The sequence below is a fragment of the Vidua macroura genome, chromosome 20 (genome assembly GCF_024509145.1).
Source record: "Vidua macroura isolate BioBank_ID:100142 chromosome 20, ASM2450914v1, whole genome shotgun sequence".
Taxonomy (NCBI): Eukaryota; Metazoa; Chordata; class Aves; order Passeriformes; family Viduidae; genus Vidua; species Vidua macroura.
Window position 1 is genome coordinate 3,339,063 of NC_071590.1, and position 20,891 is coordinate 3,359,953.

The following is a 20,891-nucleotide window of genomic DNA, read 5'->3' on the forward strand; positions in this document are numbered from 1 at the left end:
CCCTCACTAAACACCTAGTCAATGCATTGATTAGGCAAAAAGGTATCATCTCTTACCGGGTTTGGGGATGAGTCCTTGAAAAGGCCTGTGAAAAATAAGGAAAAAAAGAGATTTAAAATGAAATGGTACCTGGAAGCAAGCATGCTTGGGCTGAACACCCTCCCGTGGCCCATGGAAGGCTGGGGATCAGCCTGTCCTTCACACAACTCATGTGGGACCAGCAGGAGCTCTGTGGGGATGAGGTCCCTGCTCGGGGCAGCAACCCCTGCTTGGGGCAGCATGATGTGCCTCATGCCCCATTGATGAGAAGACAAACAACATGGTCCAGCAAAAGGGTCACAGAGCCACTCTTAAGCCCATTTTTTTCCTGACTCACCTTAGTGTGATACATAGCTGAAGTGTTTCTCCCTCCCTTCCCACCTGCTTCCATCCCCTTTGGCTGTGAAACACAGAGGATCCTGCCACGAATACAGGGTGCTAAAGCACAGCAGGGCTCTCAGCACTGCCCTGCATCAGCAATAATCTGTCTCAAGCCTCTAAAAAGGGGGCTGGGATTTTTCTCTGCCTGGAGAGCAATCTCACCAAGCACCTTTTTCTCCTGCCACTGCCTTCCCCATCATCTCCTCAGGCAGTGGATGGGAAGAAAGCAGGAGTGTCTGTTTTATAGCCCCCTCCTTTCTGCCATTATCTGCCACCTTAATTGCTGTCTTGGGGGACTGGAGGCACTTACAGACCTGTCCCCATGGGGCTGCAGAGCAGGGAGTGCCTTTAGGTGGGCTCCCTCCTGTCCCCCTGTCTGGCTCCACAGGATGGCTGACACCTTTCACCACATACCTTGTCACAGTGAACTTGATTTTATCAGCGACGGCCAGTATCCTCTCCAGGTTCTGGGAGCCAAAGGTGCAGGGCTTCCTGAAGGGGATCCCAGGAGGCAATCCCTCTATAATCACCGACCCTGGGTTGCTCTTAATGCGCTTGTATGGCACTTGCACAGGGTATTTAATCCCCAAGGCCTCACCTAGGAGAGAAGTGAGTGGGAATTAAGTAGTGAGTGTGCAGGATGCCAGGGATGCCATTTCTGCTGCAGCTCTGGCTTTATCCCCAGCCCTATCAAGGCACAGCACAGTGTGGGCAGGCTGCTCGAGGCACCAGGTCAGCATTAGATCAAAGACCAACATTTTCAGGCTGCCTCCATGATGGCAGTGGAGGGATCCAAATACAGGTACATGTGTGCAGCAGAGCTCATGGGGCCAAGCAGATGCACTGTCCTGCATCATGTTCTCTGTTTTGGGATGTTATTTGGAGATAACTCCACAGCTGTGTTCCCTCTCTCAGGCCTGGCTGCAGGACTGAGGCTACATATTTTCTTGCAAGTACCTGGACAAGTCTTACTCCTGCTGGAACTTCATTACAAGCAGTACATTGGCAACAACAATGTGTGGGGCAACACAGCAGAAGAAGGTTTTGAGAAAGGGGAGAAGGTAATCCAAGTCCTCCTGAAGACCAGCTTTGGCATAAAGCAAACTAAGGTCAAGGGATCTGCCTGGGAAATTCAGTTTTTAGGAGCAAAATGGCAAGATGGATGTTGTCAGATTCCAATGGATATGGTCAACAAAACAGCTCTGTCCTCAGCAAACAGCAAAAAGGAAACGGGCTTTCCTTAGGTGCTGCTGGGTTTTGGAGGATACATATTCCAGATTACAGTCAGATTGTAAACCTTCTCTTATCACGTGGCATGGAAGAAGAACGATTTTAGATGGGGTTCTGAGCAACAACAAGTTTTTGAACAAATTAAACAGGAGATTGTTTAGGCTGTAGTCCTTGGGCCAGTCAGGACAGGACAGGATGCAAAGAATGTTCTCTAGACCACAGCTGGGGAGAATGGTCCTTCCTGGAGCCTCTGGCAGAAGGTACCTGGAGAGACTGAGAACAACCCCTGGGGTTCTGGAGCTGGGAATATGAAATATCTGGGGCCAGCTACACCCCAACTGAAAAAGAGATACTGCCTGCTTATGAAGGGGTTTGAGCTGCTTCTGAAGTGATTGGCACCAAAGCACAGCTTCTTTTGGCACCCCAGCTGCCAGTGCTGGGCTGGATGTTCAAAGGGAAAGGCCCTGCAGCACACACTGATGCTACATGGACTACATGGATAGCACTGATCATACAGAGAGCTTGGACAGGAAATCCCAATGGCCCAGGGATCCTGGAAGTCTTCATGAACTGGCCTGACGGTGAAAATTTCTGACTATTGTCATCATCATCATCATTGAATAGAAGGTCCTGTGCTCACCTGTGCTGAGGAGGCCCCACCATACAACCAGCTACCAAAAAATGAAAAGCAATACACTCTCTTCACTGACACTTCGTGTCATATTGTAAGGATACACTGAAAATGGAAAGCTGCCATATGGAGTCCTACATGGTGAGTCACAGAAGCTATCAAGGGACACGGTGGATCAAGTCAGGTTGCAGAGCTGAAAGTTGTCCAGCTGCCTCTAGATATTGCTGAGCAAGAGAAATGGCCAGTGCTCTACCTCTACACTGACACATGGATGGCAGCAAATGCTCTGTGGGGGTGCCTGGACCAATGGAAAATGACCAATTGGCAGTACAGAGGGAAACCCATCTGGGCTGCTGAAGTGTGACAAGACATTACTGCCGAGGTAGAGAAGTTAGCTGCAAAAGCCTGTCATTTTAGATACAGACACACACGAGAGTCAGGCTACTGAAGAGTATCACAACAATGGACAGGTGGATTGGGCTGCCAAGGTTAAAGTATTTCTGGCAGATCTGGCCTGGCAACATAAGGGTGGATGACACCTGACACCTCAGGCCATCAAGGAAGAGATGCAACAAACAGATGATTTCGTGATGGAGGTGTGGACTTAGCCATGGTCACCATCTGCCAAGTTATCCAAGACTGTGAAACATGAGCTGAGATAAAAGCAAGCCAAGTGGGTAAAGCTCCTGTGGGGGGCAGTGGTCTAAATATAAGTATGGGGAACCTGCCAGATCGATTGCATCACGCTGCCTGAAACCTGCCAAGGCAAGCACTACGTGCTCACAGTGGTAGAAGGCACCACTGGATGCTTGAAGACCTACCCTGCACCTCATGCTACATCCTGTGCCTTGAAAAGCAGCTCTTGTGGCAACAGAGCACACTGAAAGAACTGGGCTGGGTAATGGGACTCATTTGAAAATAGCCTCATTGACACCTGGGCCAGAAAGCATGGGATTGAGTGGGTGTATCATACTCCCTATCACAGAATCAGAGAATTAACTAGATTGGAAAAGATCTTTGAGATCATCAAGTCCAACTCATGACCTAACACCAGCTTATCAACTATACCGTGGCACTAAGGGCCACATCCAGTCTTTTTTTAAACGTATCCAGGGATGGTGACTCCACCACTTTTCTGGGCAGGCCGTTCCAATGCCAAATCACTCCTTCTATGAAGATTTTTTTCCTAATGTCTAGCCTAAACTTCCCCTGGTGAAGCTTAAGACTGTGTCCTTTGTCAGTGGTAGCCTGGGAGAAGAGACAAACCCCCACCTGGCTATACCCTCCTGGTCAGGGAGTTGTAGAGAGTGACGAGGTCTCCCTGAGCCTCCTCCTCTCCAGGATAAACAACACCAGTTCACTCAGCCTCTCCTCATAGGGCTTGTGTTTTTGACCCTTCATCAGCTTTGTTGCCCTTCTCTGGATGCATTCGAGCACCTCAACGTTCTGCCTGTATTGGGGGACCCAAAATTGGACACAACACTCAAGGTGTGGCCTAACTAGTGCTGAGTACATGCAACAGCCTCTGGAAAAACAGAATGGTACAATGCACCGTTAAAATTCACACTGAAAGCAATGCATGGGGAAACCTTCAAACATTGGGATCTACATTTAGCAAAGGCCACCTGGTTAGTTAACACCTGAGGCTCTACCAATCAGGATGGCCCTGCCCAATCAAAACCTCCATGTAGTGTAGAAGAGGATAAAGTCCCCATGGTACATATAGAAAATGTGCTAGGGAAGACAGTTTGGACTGCCTCAAGCAAAGGCAAACCTATCCCTGGGATTGTTTTTGCCCAAGAACCTGCATGCACTTGGTGGGTGATGCAGAGGGACAGGGAAACATGATGTGTCCCTGAAGGGAATTTGATTTTCGGGTGAGAACAGTTTGTAATGTTGAACTGTATAATACTGGTTGCCGAGTGCCACTGCCACTGTTTGCCATAACTGCCATGGCCAGTGAGGACGGGCTGCTCCAGATACACCAGCCATGAGCTCGTGATGCAGCAACCAGCCAAAAGCACAGCAGCCCTGTGGAAGACCTCTAAGATGGACAGAACTCACAATCATGGTCTAAATGAACTCAATAAACATCTTGGAGGGATGGCAGTGATGACAGAAATTATATCTGTGGATGTAGATATGTGCTTGTGGATACACACACACACACACACACACATGTATATAGTAAGAAAGTGTAGAATTTTGGTGTGAAGTAAATGGTATAAAATAAGGGGTTCTGGCCAGGACAGGGTTAATTTTTTGCAGTAGCCAGGAGAGGGCAAGGCTAGGACCTAGAGCTTATTCTGCATCACCTCACATCATTTTCCAGGAATGAGGGAAGGGATCCTTTCTGGTCAAGTAAGTGTGGCAGAGGGAGTGGTCAGGTAGTGCTGGTTCCCTCTGGTACTGATATTGTTGCTGTTACAGTTTGTTCTCTTATTCCATGGCTGTTTCCAGTAAACTTGTATCTCAATAGGTGATTTTTACCCTTTGTGCCTCCAAGTCTCCTCTCCAACCCACTGCAAGGGGAGGGAGAGGGGGAAGAACAAATGAACGAGCAGTGCATGGTTTGCAATAACATTCCTAAACCTCAACATGGGGATAATAGCATTTCCCTGCTCTGGGAACAGGAGGAGCAGCATCTTCCTGTCCCCCAGTGCTCGCTATGGCCTCTTCCTATTCCTTTCCCAACCTCCCAGCACTCCTTGTGCTCCCACAGCTCCTGCAGCAAACAGCACCAAATCCCAGATCTGCCATTCCCTCCTGGCCCTCCTAAGTACCAGCAGCTCAAGGGGGAGATGAGAGAAAGTACCTGGCAAGTAGGAATCAGGAGCACAGGGGAGAGATAAAGAGCAAAAAATTAGGAGGGAGTAAGGAGGGGAATAAAACAAGCCTGGTTTCTCACCATATTTCTTATTGAACAGGTCCTGGACTTGTTCCCGCAGCGTATTAGCAATGTCTATTCTGGAAAGCCTGGCATCATAATTTTCTGTAAAATAAAGAAACAATTATAGATTTCTGCTGGTATATTAAAAGGCACTCTGTGACTTTTAAGTAATGCTATTTTCTAATTATAGGAAAGCCCTTATCTTGCAATTAGCTAATCTGTGGAGTGGGTCATTCAAAGTCCTTAAAATAATCTAAACAGAAATATGTTGGGTTATTTTTCCCTCGCCTGTTTGCTAAGAATAAAAGCCACGTGAAATTGAAGATTCAGTTGTGATAATTACTGGCATTAAAATATAACACACTCCAAAGCCTCTCAGAGAAACCAAAGGCTTTGAAAAAGCTCTCCATCCTTGTGCAAACCTTCACAGGCCCCCAGGGCCCAAGAAGAGATGCCTGAGCAGGGTAGCACTTGCCTGTCCAGCCCATAGGCTTCTCACCACCACTCTGTTCCCCAAGGGAGCCACCATGCTGCTGCCAGCTAAACTTGAGTGGCATTTATACAAACATCACACAGGTGGAAAAAGCCCCAGAAAAGGCAAACCCCTAGGCTTGGAAACTTAATTATGCATCTCACAAGGTCAGACAGGGAGATAAGCCAAGCTGGTTAATTAGGGCACCATGCAGAGCACTTCAAACCTCTCCTTAGACCTGTGGGACTGCCTGTCCTGGCTGTGCATCTTGTCTTCTAGTTGCCTGTGCTTTCCATTCTCTCATCCCACCTCCTTCTCTCCTTCTTCCCAGCCTTGTCTTGCTCCTCTGCCAACCCCCTGAGCCCCAACACCTGCAGCACTCCCTTCCCACATCTGTCCCATGCAGCCCCCAGAGCGGGCCAGGGGCTCTGCCTCAGCCCCCACATGTCTCCAGCCCCACACCTTGAAAGCCCTGTCTCTTCACAGCGTCCTCCAGCAGCACCTCGCTCGAGTCTCTTTCGTCGGCGGCTGCGACAGGGGACACAAGAAGAATTAGGATTCACAGCGCTGGCAAGGGGGATGCATGGGAGAGGTTTCCAGCCAAAAAGCAAGGTGGGGAGGGAAGGCTGTAGGAAACCACTCTCACTCCTCTCCTACCTAGATCTTAACAGCCCAACTGCTGGGTGTCTTTCAGCCTACCTTTGGCTGCTGGGCTGTCTGACACCGACTCCTTTACGCCCTCCGCCAGCAGCTCCGGTCTGCAAAACAGGGAGAAGCAGAGGGCACGTGAGTGACCTCCCTGCCAGTGACAAACTGCTGCTCCAGCATCTTCAGAACACCACTCCTACAGCCACAAACCATTCACTCTGTCTGGCTAATGCCATTTAAAAGCTCCTGCAAGACAGCAGGAGAACTTTGGACATAGTTTTCATGCTGACAGGCTCTTTAATGAGCTGAGTTGTCACTCCTTGGGATGAGATTAAGCAGGTGATGACTGAGCAGCTTAAGTCAGCAGCTACAGACTTTTAGTGGATACGGTCCTGAACATTTCTTAGGGATGGGAGAAGCTGTGCTTCTTTCAATATAAAATTGACCCCAAAAATTGCCATTTGGGTACCTAATACTAAAGCTGCATAGTGAGGTGATAGGGCTTGTTAACAAGGTGCACTGAAGCTGTGTCACAAAGGAATGGATGTGAGATCATGACAGGAGGAAACCCCAAAATATGATTGGGCTGACCTGAGAGCTGCTATTCTGTCACCACAAAACCTCCATGCTCCCAATATTTATTTTCTGTTTCAGTCACCTGCAGCATTGGTTGTGCCAGCATTTGGGTGAGAAACTGCCCCCAAAATACCTAAGACATCTTAAAATCTATCTCTGCTGGATCTGTTCCCTCTTTCAGGGCAATGCTCTTGCATTACATTGGTTGTGGCGTTTCACAGCCCTCCCACAGTTCTTATGACACCCTTGCTCCCCAGCACAGGGTCAGCATCTTTCCTCATGTCTGCAGCATCCCATTTGCACAAATGCACATCTGGACTTCAGCTGGAGACACTTTCTGTAGGAAAACCTTCCAGGGCTCCCAGCCCCTATCCTTGCTCCACATCAGGGCACCCTGAAGTTTGAATGCCTCTTCACCCATCCTTGCTGATGTGGCCAAACCTTTGCAAAAGCAGGTTAAAAACCCAAAAGACATGAAGGGACAGATGACAACACCATTGCTGCCTCCCACAGATGGCTCCAGCAAGGCAACAACCCTTGTCTGCTTCTAATCAAGCAAATTTACTGATAGTGACCAATTGATGGGTGCTCCCCAGGACACTGCACAGCAGCAGAAGCTCTGAGCACAAACATCCCCCCCAAGGCACAGCCACCCCACCTGCCTTACCGTTTAATGACAAACTGGATGTTGTTGCTCGCTTGCAGGATCTTCTTCAGCTTTGCAATCCCGAAGCAGTTGGGGCGGCGCAATAGGATGCCTTCTGGCAAGCCCACGACAAACAGGTCCTCAGGGTACATCAGGAACTTGGAGTAGGGGACTTTGACTGGCTCTGATATTCCTATGGCTTTCGCTGCATGGGGACCCAATCTCGTTAGTTTGCTGGACCTCCATGTCAGGTCTAAGCAACAGCAACATGGTATGTTGCTGGAGGGATTCAAGAGGTTTTTGGGGAGTTTGTGGTGACTCTGTGCCTCATGGGGATGTCCCTGACACTGGCATGAGATGAGGGACAGAGCCATGCAGCCACCTGGAGCTGGCTTTTGCATTTGCTACATTATCACAGCCTGCCTTCCTATAAAGGCTGCAAGCATCTCTCCACAAAGCAATGGAACCCCACATCCAGACCCCCATGGAAACCCCTCTGCTAAGTGAGGAGACAGGGAATGTGCCTCGGGGTGCCTCATCAGCCTGTGCAGCCCAGCATGGTGAGGACTCCCCTTGCTCTGCTAAATACTGCCAAAAGCAACCAAACAGCCAAGGCCAAGCAGTGCTGTTGGGATAGATGAAAAACCAGGTTTGTGTTCATTTGGCACAGCCCGGTAGCAGGGGAAGGCCACAGAAGTGGCTTCTTTGAGAAGCTGCTAGAAGCTTCCACCATATCTGACAGAGCCAATCTCTGATGGCTCTGAAGATGGACGTGCTGTGGGGTTAATTAGAGAGCTGGTAACGCCTCTGTGATGACACATTGAAGCAGAAAATCAAAACAGCGCACAGGCAGTTTTTCCCCAGGGGTGGGGAGGCACCGCAGCCGCTGTGGCTGCTGCCACCTTGGCACGGCCTGTGGTGAGCCTTGCCTGCCTCTGGCAGCCATGCCACAGGTGAAAAGGGCAGGGGCAGCAGTGGCACTTCATCTTCCCAGCGCCCTGCATGAGGAGAGGCGTTAACAGCGCCAGCGCCGTGGCGGGCACTGCCCGCACCACGGCAGCGGGGACACACGGCCAACAGCAAAATCACAGCGGGCTGCTCCCCAGTGCAGAACTTGGACAAAATCAACTTCTTGGCACTGGGGGATCTTGCACAAATCTTTGAATTAGTGGAATTTGTAGGCAGTAGTACCTATAAGCAGCAGTTTTTCTTCTAGGCAGAGAAAAGGAGGACGTGTGGACATGTGAGGGAAAACAACATGGCAGCACCAAGGGCAGTGGAAAAGAAAGAGGAGGAGGAGGTGCTCCAAGCGTCAGAGCTGAGATTCCTCTGCAAGCTGTGGTGAGGACTATGGTAAAACAAACTGAACCCCTGTAAGGCATGAATCTATGGGGGATGCAGAGATCCACTTGCAGCCAGTGGGAAAAGTGCTCACGCTGGAGCGGGTGGATGCCAAGAAAGCTGTGATCCAGTGGGAAACCCAAATAGAGAGAGAAGGCCCTTGCTTCCAAGCTAGAGCAGCCTAGCCTTAAAAGACTGCGCCCTGTGGATGAGTGATCCACGCCACAGCAGTTTTGGGAAGACTGTTTGCCCACGGGAGGGACCTCACAGCACAGCAGAAAAAAGACTCCTCTCCCTGAGCGAACAGAAGAAGATCTTGAATGACAAACTGACCAAGACCCCAATGCCCTGTCTCCCTGCACTGTTGGTGGGAAAGAGGGAGGGGCTGGGGAGCAAAAAAGATGTTTTAAAGGCTTGTGTTACTTCTCATTATCCTCCTCTCACTCTGTTAATAATAAATTTACTTTATACCTTTAAATTTGAACTGGTTTTGCCCTTAGAGTGTTTTCTCCCAGTCCTTATCTCAACTCATGAGCCCTTTGTTAATTTTTTCCCCCTCTCCTTTGCCCAACTGTAACAGAAAAAAGTAAGCAAGCAACTTTTGTGGGTACCTGGTGTTTGGCCAGTGTCAAACCAGGACAAGGTTAAATTCCCACCTCATCAGTGTGGACTCCCAGCCTGTTACTGTAGTAACATGGGAGCACTGAGAGCCATTGCTGCAATGGCTGTTCCAGCTGCATCCCCAGTGCCCAGCCCTCCCTGAGAGCAGTCTGGCTCATCTCCTTTCCCTGGTCACCATGGACTCTACCAGCTCAGCTATGCCCCTGGCTTTTGAGGACTGTCAGGCAGAGCCACATCTCCTGGTCCTAAAAGTGGCAAAAACTGTGTGCCAGCTCTCAAAAATGCATGTGTGACCTCGCTTGTATTTTTTCTCAGTTAAATAACCTCTCTCTGTAGAGGTGAGCAGAGCATGCTGAGTGCCAGCCCCTACCACCAAGGTGCCACCAGCTTTCCTGAGCCATGCAATGATCATTGTGGGTGGAAAACACTCTCTGAGACTCAAACAAGTGATGGGGGAACCACTTTGGACCTTCCCTCTGCAGGATGAAGGCAGCAATTCCTGGGCTGCAGCCAGTGAAAGAACTTCAAGGAAACCAAGGGGAAGAGCTGCAGTAACAAGGCTGAAGGAGGTTTCAAATGCATTTGTGAGCCCAGCAGAGAGGAGATGAACAAATCAGATTGCACCTTCACTCAGCTGCTGGTTTGGAAATGGCCGGTGACAAAGCCAGCAGCTGGCATGATGAACATGTGTTAATGACCATCTTACCGTATCGTGAGTTGAACAAAATTTCAACTTGTTTCCTCAAATGACTTAAAATGTCCCCTATACCATCTGCAAAAAAAACAAAAAACAAACAACAATACAGAGAAATGCTCTGAGCAACCAGCTGCTTCCAGGGCAAGCACTGTGCAGGTGAGCAGCCTCTGCCTGACCTCTGGCAGAGACAGCCATTCACTCTCCATGCCCTCAAATCAGTGCTAGTCCTCTGACAGCAGCCTCCAAACTCTGATCTCCTAACAAGGAAGGGCAAGGATGCACCTGCCACAGAGCCATGCTAGCAGTCAGGAGCAAAAAAAAAGGAAAAGTAAATTCAAAAATTCAAGCACAAGAGGAGAGGAGAAGGAGTGGAGGAGTGGAGAGGAACACAATGGTGCCCTTCTGTGGGAAGAGGTTTTGGAGGCTAATGGCTGAAAGCTTTGCTGGTAACATAGGAAGCTCACAAAACCCAGCCTAAAATACATCTGTGTGCATCCATCCTTCCAAGAACCTGCAATGATGGGTGATGCTCAGAGTTCACCATACACTCACCTGATCCCTCCACCTGCTTTTCTTCGTGTCGAGACTCCTCACTGGACCCCTTCTCTGTCTCTGCCAAGGAAGAAGAGGGTTAGCAGCAGCAGCAGGCACCAGCAAAACCAGACAAGACATGAGCAGGAGTTCTCCAGGTGCCCTGCAGCCACTCAACTGCTCCCTCCCCTCACTAAGCTCTGAGCAAGTGTCCCAGCAGAGGCTGGGCTGGTAGCAGCATGCCAAGAGCTGCACTGGCAGAATAAACCAGTGCTTCCATACAAGAGGGCTGCCTGCCCTTTGGCATGGGCTTTCTGGGAGAGGAGAGATCCAGCAGGAGCAAGGGCAGCCACAGGGCCAGCATATATCCCACAGGTAAATTCCAGGTGAGCACTGGGCAAAGGGGCTTGGGTTTGCAGCATGCTGGAGCTGAAGAGAGGATGGGAAGGAGCAGCAGTGCCAGAAAACCCACCAGTTTATCCAGAAAACCCACCAGTCTATCAGAGCTCCCAGCTGGCCTCACTGAGGCCAAGACTCTTGAACTGGGTCTTGATCTCCACCACTCTGAATCATAAACAGTATTTATTCATTTTTGACACCTGCATGAACACCTGTCCTACCGTGCAGACTCCCAGATGCTTCACTTCTGGTACCTGCTACTGTTTCCAGGATGTATCTCGATTCATCCGAGGCCACGTGCGTGGGCACCGGGTCGTGCATTTCCACTGAACCAGGTGATCGGTCTGCGGACAAACACCCATGGGCATCTCTTGTTCGGATGCCAGCGGGACACTGTCCCCAAAACAGCCTTCAGAGGGTCCCGGCTGTCAGCAAGCACTGAGCAAAGGGCCCCCCACTCCCAGGAGCCCCACATACCACCAGAAGATGCTCTGGGGATGCATCTGCCTTCTTCCTGCCAGAACCACCCAGAGCTCATCCCTGATACAGACCTGACCTCTCGGTCTGAGGGAAAGAAGCAAAAATCTCTTCCTAACCTCCACAGAAGGTGAAGAGCAAAACTAGTTCATATTATTTTCTTGGCTTAATTCCATCTAGACACTCAATTTTGATTTAAAAAGCTAATGCTGCTTGATTTAGCTACTACATGGGGGGAAACAAGTCCACTAATGCTGCTTTTTTCAACAAAATCAACTCTGTTTTGGTTTCCTTTACATCAAACCTGTTTCCCCAAGTGCTAGGCTGTCCAATGTCCTCAAAGACACCCCCAAATTCAGCTTTAAATGAAGTTTCAACTAGTTTATATACTTCAATCAGGTCACTTCTGACCTCACAGGATAAATAATCCCAATTTCACCAATTTCTCCATGTAGGTGAGCACCTCTTTTCTATTAATCCTCCTCCTTGCCTTCAGCGGTATTCCCTCTGATTCAACTGCATCTTCAAATAAGGCAAGAAGAGGGGGACTCTGGACTTGAGGTATGATCTCCCTGCCACTGGACAAGTGGTAATTCTTCCCACTCCTCCCATGGACCTCCAGCTTACCACGTATCAACTTTCTTCTCTTCCATTAGCTGCCAAGTTGAAAAAGAAAATGTTTGATCTACCACTATAACTATACCTTGTTCCTTCTCCTTCCCCTCTAGTAACCATAGGTAAGTCTATTCTACACCAATCCTGGAGTGACTCCTCAACTACCACCTTACTTAGGGGACTGCTACAATTTAGGTGCAACAACTGGTGTGGTGGGACCTGGTGTCACTGCTGTCCCCAGAATCACTCACCCTCAGGCATATTAGAGTTCTGTTGCCCTCATTCTGTGGAGCTTATTAATTAATGGTTGTAAAGCACACTGAAAATGCAAACTGCTAACAATCCTGTCATTAAACCCTGAGGATTATCCTACCACGTGCTGCACTGTTCAGGACAGGTAAGTGGAAAACTCACTCTCCCAGCTGCCCCTCAAGCATGTCATCTCCATCACAACCCATTGCCACTGACCTCTCTGGGCAGAAATGTGGGGAATTTCCCCCATCAGTGTCAACAATTCCAACATATTTTTAGCATGTGCTTAATACTAAACCTGCCTACTATTAGACCTATTAGATCTGCCTACTATTAGTTTTTATGAACTCTTCAAAACCAGGCTGGTTTTCTAAATGAAAGACCTCTTCAAAAGCATCCTGTACTCAATACCTGGGATCCTCCACATGAAGCAAAGCAGCAAACCAGGCTCGCTTTCTCCAGGGGAAAGGCGAGATAGGAGAGCAATGAAGGAGAGAGAAAAACAACAAAGAGCCCTAAAACACCTTCCAACGCTCCCAGGAAACCTCAGTATGTTCCTATGTCAGCTAGGGAAGACCACTGCAGGTATGTGAGGGAACCATACATGATGGGAAATACCCTGCATATGCCTCTTCTCAAAGCAAAATGCTGAAACATGATGCTGAAATATGAACCCTGCCTGGGCAGCCACCACTGCACACAGATGGTACCCCAGCAGCAGCTACCTGGTACGGTGATCTGGATGATGTTCAGCTCGTCTGGTTCGATTTTGATCTGCCTGATCGCACCTAGCTCTCCTGAGGTACCTATGGGGAAAGGCAACGGAAGGCAGTCGCCAACAGGATCCAGCAACCTGCCCAGCACAGCACCAATGCAGGGAAAGTGTGGCCAGCTGGCACTTCAGTACGAGCTGAGCTCGCCACAACAACGAGGCTTCAGTCAGGTGGCCCACAGCATGCAGGTACCCAAAGGGACACCTGTGGGCAGGGATTCTGCAAACAGCTTGGCTGGCAGGAGCTGTTGGTGCCCACAAACTGGCAGCTGGGCCTTGTGAAATGCTCGTTTCCTGGCTTTCTTCACTTAAAATGAGCTGGGCCACCAACGGGCATTGGTGGAGACACCAGAGGAGCTGTCTCCAGTGGGTGGCTCCTAGCAATTTTAATGCTCCCAAACTCATGCCTGGACCTTGCCCCTATTCTGACTGAAGCTGCATCACACCAAGATGAGACCAGCTGAACTCTGGTGAAATTCAGTGTGGTTTCAAGCCCAGCAGATGAAAGCCTGTGCTGACCAGCTGCCCCAGGAGGAGGCTGCCCCAGGAAGAGGCTGCCCACAGTCCTCTGCCCAGCTTCCTCTTCTCTCAAGATAAATTTCCTCACTTTGGGTAGGATAGATCGACTGCAAGGCACTGAGTGCCAGCTTGCAGCTTGAAAAGGCAAGACAGCATGGCTTGGTGTGGTGTTTCAATGGGTCCAAGCCCCTAAATCTGTGGAAAAGCACTTCCTTTTCATTCATGGTTCTCAGAATACCAACACTGCTGACTTCTCAGTGGTGGCTTTCAAAGGAACTCAAAGAGTGAAGACTTCCGTTAGCTTTGCATTTATGCACATGCTTAAGTTTCATTATTTCAATTTGTGCATTTTTAGGCCCCAGCTGGAGGGTCAGGGGGTAAGAGCCTTCCTCTCTGCATCAATCAAATGGGGATAAAGTCCTTAGAGAACTGCACTGTGGTGCAATCAGGCAACTAAAGTCATACATTCAAGTTACTTTGCAGGCATCTTTCTCTAGAGTGCCCCCCATTAACACTGTCTTGCAAGAGAAAATGAATTATTCCTCACCTGGTTCACAGCCTTCAGAAACATTACACTTCTCAGACCTGAAAGGGAAAGGCAGACAAGAAAGGTGGTCATGGTGTAAGAAAAGAGAGAGCCTAAAACCCAGTGGTGTGTGAACTGATCCTGGCAGGAGGGAGAAATGCTGCCTGGTATCACAGAGGGCTGCAAGAGCTACAGAGGGGTCCCCAGGGACACTACACCCACAGCCCCAGAGCATCCATGGCTGCAAGGTCTGCGAGTTTCTCTGGAAATAAACCTTGCTCTCAAACCCACCCTGGTCCTGCACCCTTGCTGATGGCAGCCTTGCCTCTAGACACCCATGGATGGAACTGCAGCAGAGAGCTCCTCAAAACAAGAGAGGTTGTTTTGCAGCCCAAAACTTGGTTGGCTCCATCCCTTTGTGACAGAGAGCAGTGCATAAGTGTTATTACAATGTGGTTACTGATGGAGGTAAAAAACAAGGAGAAAGGAAAAAATCAATTGATTTGGTAAATATTTATTTTGTTCAAAGCTTTTCTTCACTGAAAACTGGGCACTATCCCAAATTCCCATCTACAGTTAACTTCACATGCTCAGGAGTTTACACAAGTTGTTCTGCATCCAAATGAGATTATTTTGCATTCCCAGGATGCATGTGCTTTCTTGTCTCTCTCTTGAACAAGGACAACCACAGCTCTTTGGCAGTAAGGGACCTAAAGAACCACTCTGGAAAAAGCACTCCTTCACAATGTTGGTCCTTTTAGGGGGAAGGAAAATCCTTCTGAGCTAGCACCTGTTGGCTCAGGAGGGATGTTCAAAAGCACTTCTCACTTGCCTAAATCCACTAAGGAGCATCACCAGAACAAACCACAAAACAAGCCAGGAGTGCTCTGGAAATGTTCTTCCTAAGTGGGGAAAGGCAAAAAGGGTCATTGGTCTAGAAGGTACATATACTACCTGGGAGCCTTGGGAAGGGTTTTAAACTCTCCCACTCCAGGTCAAAGTAAACCTTTCACCAAGGAAATCTGGGGGAAGGGCTTCTCTAGGGAGTGCATTACACCTCACAGTGTCTGGCCCTTCTCCTGGAGTATTGGACACTGCACATTCCCTGGAGCAGGACTCTGACCCTGGGGGCCCATTCCTATGGAAACACTCCTACTGAGGCACAGAGGTTCCTCATTTGCAGAAAGAACCAAAAAACCATCTCCTACAAACCCTTCTTTGGGAAGAAGCTGAAGATACCCAGAAAGCTGGAGACAAATGCCAGCCCTGCAGACTGGGCAGCTCAAGAGGTCTCTGCCCTCCAAAGTTTTGATATTTCAGTACTGGCCATATTGCCAGACTCACTCATTGAGGTTCTGCTGTCCCAGTCATGCTTTAGGGGCAGGCAGCAGCCACATCCAAGGGAACAAACCTGAAACAGCACTGGGCAGAACCAGAAGAGACTCCAACCTGTCACAGGTTCATGTCACTGAAGAGCCAAGAAAGGAAAGGAACCCAGGAGGTGTCATGGATGGGACAAAGACAAGTTACCTTATCTCCCCATCCTGACCCACACAGGTTAGAAACCACACAGCACTGTCTGAAGCCCCTGGTGGACAGCTGGTGGAGCTGTCAGTGCTGGGCAGTGAGGCTTTGTGCCAGAGAAGCTGAAGAGCATTCTTTACTCCATTTGTGTGAAGCAAGGCTAGGAGAAGGTTCCTTGTCTTACAGCAGTTCATAATGCTATAAACTGCTGCCCTGCCTCTCTTCTTTAAAGTGATTTTAGAGGCTAAATTACACCTTGCTTCCACTGAATTAAGAATGAAGGAAACTGGGGCTATAAAGAGACAAACACCTCCTGGACGTCTCAGTCTGGGTTGGAAAGCTGTATGCTGTGCAATATATGCTCCACAGGTGCTGCCAGCATGTTTTGGACCTGTCTAGCTCATGGCACAGTTGTAACAGAAACAGGTACTCTCATAAAAAAAATCTCCCACCCTGCTGGACTGTATAACCCCACCTTTATTAAATGTTAGGCTCCTTGTGAGCTTTCTAAACAAGCAACACTTAATTAGCAGGGTGTTGTTACAGTGTGGGCTGAGGGTAAATCCTTTAGGTCATGCATTAACACCTGAGACAGTTCCAGCAGATAATCCCAGGCATGGCCCTCATTTCATCAGTTTTGCTCCAAATTAATGATTCCAAACTTTTGGCTTGCAAAAAGATGGGGCTGCCTGGCCTCCTCCTGTGCTGACTAATTGACTACCCCACTGCAGTGGGACTTTAGGGAGGTAGGAAAGCAGCACCAGTTTAGCCACTCACCTTCCCATTATGGACTTACAACATCTCCCTGATGCTCCAGCTTACTGAATCGGACTCATGGCACCCCCCTGCACCCACTGGACATTGCTGATGAACACATCAGTAACCTGCTGTGCACATTAATAGCCCCAAAATAACTCTCTGAGGGATGTCACTTTACAGGGAACAGGGACAGAAGTCCCACTTACCTGCTGTTGGCCTGAGAGGTCCCCACCAGTTCCAGCGTGGCCCCACGGTGAGGCTCGGGGGAGATCTCCCGGGGAGGGCTGGAGGGCTCAAGCTTGGTTGGATCTTTGGTAAATTTGCTTCCTGTTGCCAGGTGTGCATGGTGGGTTTTGGGAGAAAAGCAAAACCAGCATTAGCAACTGGAGGTGCCAATGCTGCAGCTTGTTCACCCCTCCTAGGCCCCGAACTGAAGTCAGGGTAGGGGAGCAGGTTTTCAAGTGTAACCTGCCTGCAAAGACAAGGGTGTTGATTCCACTGGGTTCACATGTTAAAATATTAGCAAGACATTTGCTTAAACCTCTCCATAACTATGTGTGTGCTGGGAAGCCCTGCCAGGAAAGAGCATCTCCAGAAAGGGCTGGCTGCCAGGACAAGGGTTCCAAGAGGTAGGGACTAAAACCCAGGGCCATGGATCACTGCTGTAGGAGCAAGCCCTAAAGTGGGCAGAACTGTCCCTGTCCCAAGGGAGGGGATGTGCTGCACTGGATGCAAACTTGGCAAAACAGAGTAGCAGAGACACAGGCAGCCCTGTCTCACAGCTCCAAGACCACCAAGCAGCAGGAGAAATCTCTGTTACAGTGACACAGAGAAGGACAGAAGCATCCTGCCACCATGAAAAACTTCCTCTCTCCCTTCCCTAATCTTGAGCAGCCTGAAAGGAGCTGAAATGAAGCCTCATCAATGACCTTGGAGATGGAAAGAGTAATCTGAAGGCAGAGTAGGAAATAAAATCAGGCAGGGAAGGTGAGCAAAGAGCTGAAGAATGAGGGCTGAGGCAAGGAGGGAGCGAGACTACATTGTGAGGCTGCAGAAACCACAAGATGTCTTGTTAAACAGCTGTTGTCCAAGGCCCTTTGCCGGTCTCAAACACCATTACAATATCCTCACCCTTCTAAAACATATTCCATCTATGGGAACCTGATGCCACTTTCCTTTTGGTTCCAGCCTGCAAGAAAGGGCAGGGCTCTGGCAATAGGATCAGCAGAAATACAGAACCTTAAAAACACTATTTATCTACTGCCAGTCCAAAAGGCTCCTTTTAATCTGTGCTTTCTATGAACCAAATCTTGTTCTTGCACCAGCACAGCCTGCCTGAAGCTGCTACCCAGGGGAGCAACAAAAATAGGTTTCCGAGCAGTGGGTGAGTATTTTAATTAAAGGGTGAACAAAACTTTATGGGGAAGCTTTGGGATACTTCACAAATGGCAACTTAAAATACAGCTCCACTCAGAAAAGAATATCTTTGCAGAAATGGCACCTCCTGACTCAGCAGATGTGGGTTTTTTTGCACAAGCTGATGTGCTGACACAAACCACACAGAGACAGGTTTAATGGGTTTTGCTTCTGGTAGCCCTGCAGGGAACTGTCAGGAGAGTGGGACTTGTCACCCACCTCAGTTCTGCTGGGTTTGCTTCCTCATCTCTGAATATCTTGACTTGTATCTGCCTACCATGTCATCCACAAGCCCACAGCACAGTGGTCTCCATCAGCAGGTCAGGAGCTGATGTGCAGATGTACATGATGCCTCCCCCAGATACCATGCAGGCATTATGCAAGGAAAATCCAAGCATCCCAAAACACAGCTCAGTGCTCCATCCCTTGAGGATGGACTAGAGCTTAAAGAAATAATTTTCTTGAGAAAAAAAAGCCATTAATAGCTTTAGACAAAGAAATTCCTCATGTAGGTGGGACCCTCTCCAGGTTCTGCTGGAGGTCCCCTTTGGGTGGCTCCAACCTCACCATGCTCAGGAAGCACTCTTAGGGCTGGGGCTGTTGTGGGGCAGGAATGATAATCTGGCTGGCAGAGATATCTGGGAAGAAGGTGTCTGGAGAGCTACCTGCATGTGCAGTTGGCAGCTCAGGGGGAAAAAAACCAAAACATCACCCCAAAACATGTCTTTACTTGTGAGCCAAGCCCAGGCAATCCAGGACCCGGGTGTGATAAATCTGGATGCAATGCCATAATCCAGGTGTGTATGAGGGCAGTGCTGGAGAGTGGGTTGAGTCTGACAGCATGGGCACCTGTCTCCTTATCATGGAATGGTTTGGGTTCAAAGAGAACCCTGTTCCACCCCCTGCCATGGGCAGGGACACCTTCCACAATCCCAAATTGCTCCAAGCCCCATCCCACCTGGCCTTGAACACTTCCAGGGATGGGGCAGCTGCAGCTTTTCTGGGCAACCTGTGCCAGGGCCTTGCCACCCTCACAGTAAAGAATTAGGCTGGCTTCTCCAGCTCAGAGAAAAAATAAGTAAAGACACAGAGCAAAGAAAGTCAAAGAAAGAATAATTTACCAGTGAGGAACATAGCAGTAATTTTCTTCCTCTTGAAATTACAGATATTGCCTCTACTGTGGCTCAGCCTGATTCAGAAGCCAGCCCAGCCTCACACACCAGGAATTCTCACTTAAACCTTCAAAACTCAATTTTTAAGGAGAGTACAGAGCTTGCACTGATACCAGGCAAAGGCAATCTCAGCATGTCCTGGTGTAGGGCAGACAAAGCTTCTCCTTACTGAGCATAACTGCATGTGTCCTGCACTTCCTCTGCTTACAGGTGACATTATTTCAACTCTGCTTCTCTGGATAACCTTTCAATTTTGTGGGCAATAAATCAAAGGATTTGGAGAACGTACCTGTAAAAATTCTTTCATCAAACATCCTAGGAGAAAAGGAAAAAAAAATTAGAAATAGATGCTGCTAATGACTGAGTTGGAGGTTTAATTAATGAATAGCATTAAACCAAGTCAAACTAGTAATTTTTTTTCATTCTCTAAAAATATTGAACGAATTTTTCAGCTAAAAAAAGGCCTTTTAGCCTGTTGTGCAGCCAAACAACCTTGTAGCATATGATTTTACCTAAAGCATCTCTAAATCTGCTTATAAGTAGTCATTGTCTTAATTTAACTTATTAAATGGGGCTGCAATAGGCTGCCTTTACAAAAAGAAACAGTGGGACCAAAGTAGCTGTTACTGGATCTTCAATTTCCAATGCAGACCACTGACCACGATGTCACCTGTCTCCTGAATATTGTATTTTGGTGCTACCCACAACTTTGCTCATAGGAGCAAACTGTGTCCAGGCCACATCCCACATCCTGATCCAGCCTGGTGCAGCCTGAACAAAGCAGGACAAAGTGGCTTGTCTATCAAAATGACATCAGGAAAGCTAATCCCTTTCAGGATGCCTGAATTCCATCAATGCTGGTGATTTTAGCCCCCTTTGGGAGCCTTGTCCAGGATTTTTCTGCGCTGCCATTTCACACCTCTAGGAATGGAACAACACAAGTGCTGCATAGGCAGGGACTGGATAAATCAATGTATTACAGAGCAGATTTTCCTGATAGAGAAGCAAAGGGAGGTTGCACAGCACAGTGATGACTAGGAATATATCCACTCCTCCTAGCCAGTGGAAAAGCAGACACCTGGACACAGTGCCTGGCCTGTAGCTGACAGATTCTCATCACCAGACACAGAGGATGTGCACAAGTGATCAGTGAAAAACAAGGTGGATGGGAATCCCTGTGAGAATGTGGATGTTCCTCCCTCCACCCAGGGGCATCGCTCCCATCCACCAAATGTCACTGAAGGTGCTGTAACCACCTTCAAATGTTTGGGGTGGCATCGGCAAAGTTTGGTGCCCATGATCACTTAAAACAGGGTGGCAGAGCTTGGGGGCCATCATGGCACAGCCAGCTCTGCCACATCCTTGCAGAAAGAGAGAGAGATGAAAAACAGAGGTTTGCAGGGAGAAAGAGCTGTCTTATGAAAGAGGGTGAAATGAGTTTTTCGTGTCAAAACAAACCCTGTGAGCACGGAGGGAGCACAGCTCAAATTCCTGACACCCTTGAGCCATACACTTCCTTTTGCTGTCCTTGCCACCCACCTTTTGATGACAAAATGGATGTTGTGCCTCTCCTCCAGTATCCGTTTGAGTTTGGGGACCCCGTAGGTGCAAGGTCTTTTGAAAGGTATTTTGTCTGGGATGCCAATGATCTCCACTGCCTCGGGGTCACAGGCAATCTTCCTGTATGGGACAGGCACCATGTGGTCTAACCCCAAGGCTTCAGCTGAAACATGAACACATGGTTTTCATTTACACAA

At 48.7% G+C, this 20,891-nt stretch overlaps 1 protein-coding gene across 8 annotated transcripts in view; it reads right to left on the bottom strand.

Annotated features, from left to right (window-relative positions):
• GTF2IRD1 (GTF2I repeat domain containing 1) overlaps window positions 1-20,891 on the bottom strand; it is a 69,155-nt gene that overhangs the window by 13,422 nt on the left and 34,842 nt on the right. For 4 of the 8 annotated variants that reach the window (XR_008440164.1, XM_053995740.1, XM_053995744.1 and 1 more), the window contains exons 9-22: window positions 20,674-20,857; window positions 19,424-19,449; window positions 16,753-16,873; window positions 14,285-14,322; window positions 13,172-13,252; window positions 11,324-11,446; window positions 10,725-10,784; window positions 10,182-10,247; window positions 7,535-7,718; window positions 6,343-6,401; window positions 6,106-6,171; window positions 5,190-5,273; window positions 835-1,018; window positions 57-85 (exon numbers count right to left, since the gene is read on the bottom strand). Coding sequence is in view for 7 of the 8 variants with exons in the window: in XM_053995740.1 (XP_053851715.1) it covers window positions 57-85; window positions 835-1,018; window positions 5,190-5,273; window positions 6,106-6,171; window positions 6,343-6,401; window positions 7,535-7,718; window positions 10,182-10,247; window positions 10,725-10,784; window positions 11,324-11,446; window positions 13,172-13,252; window positions 14,285-14,322; window positions 16,753-16,873; window positions 19,424-19,449; window positions 20,674-20,857 (1,305 nt within the window). In the remaining variant the exon portion in view is untranslated. The remainder of the gene's footprint in view (window positions 1-56; window positions 86-834; window positions 1,019-5,189; window positions 5,274-6,105; window positions 6,172-6,342; window positions 6,402-7,534; window positions 7,719-10,181; window positions 10,248-10,724; window positions 10,785-11,323; window positions 11,447-13,171; window positions 13,253-14,284; window positions 14,323-16,752; window positions 16,874-19,423; window positions 19,450-20,673; window positions 20,858-20,891) is intronic. The other 4 variants (XM_053995739.1, XM_053995742.1, XM_053995745.1 and 1 more) reach the window with 4 other exon arrangements.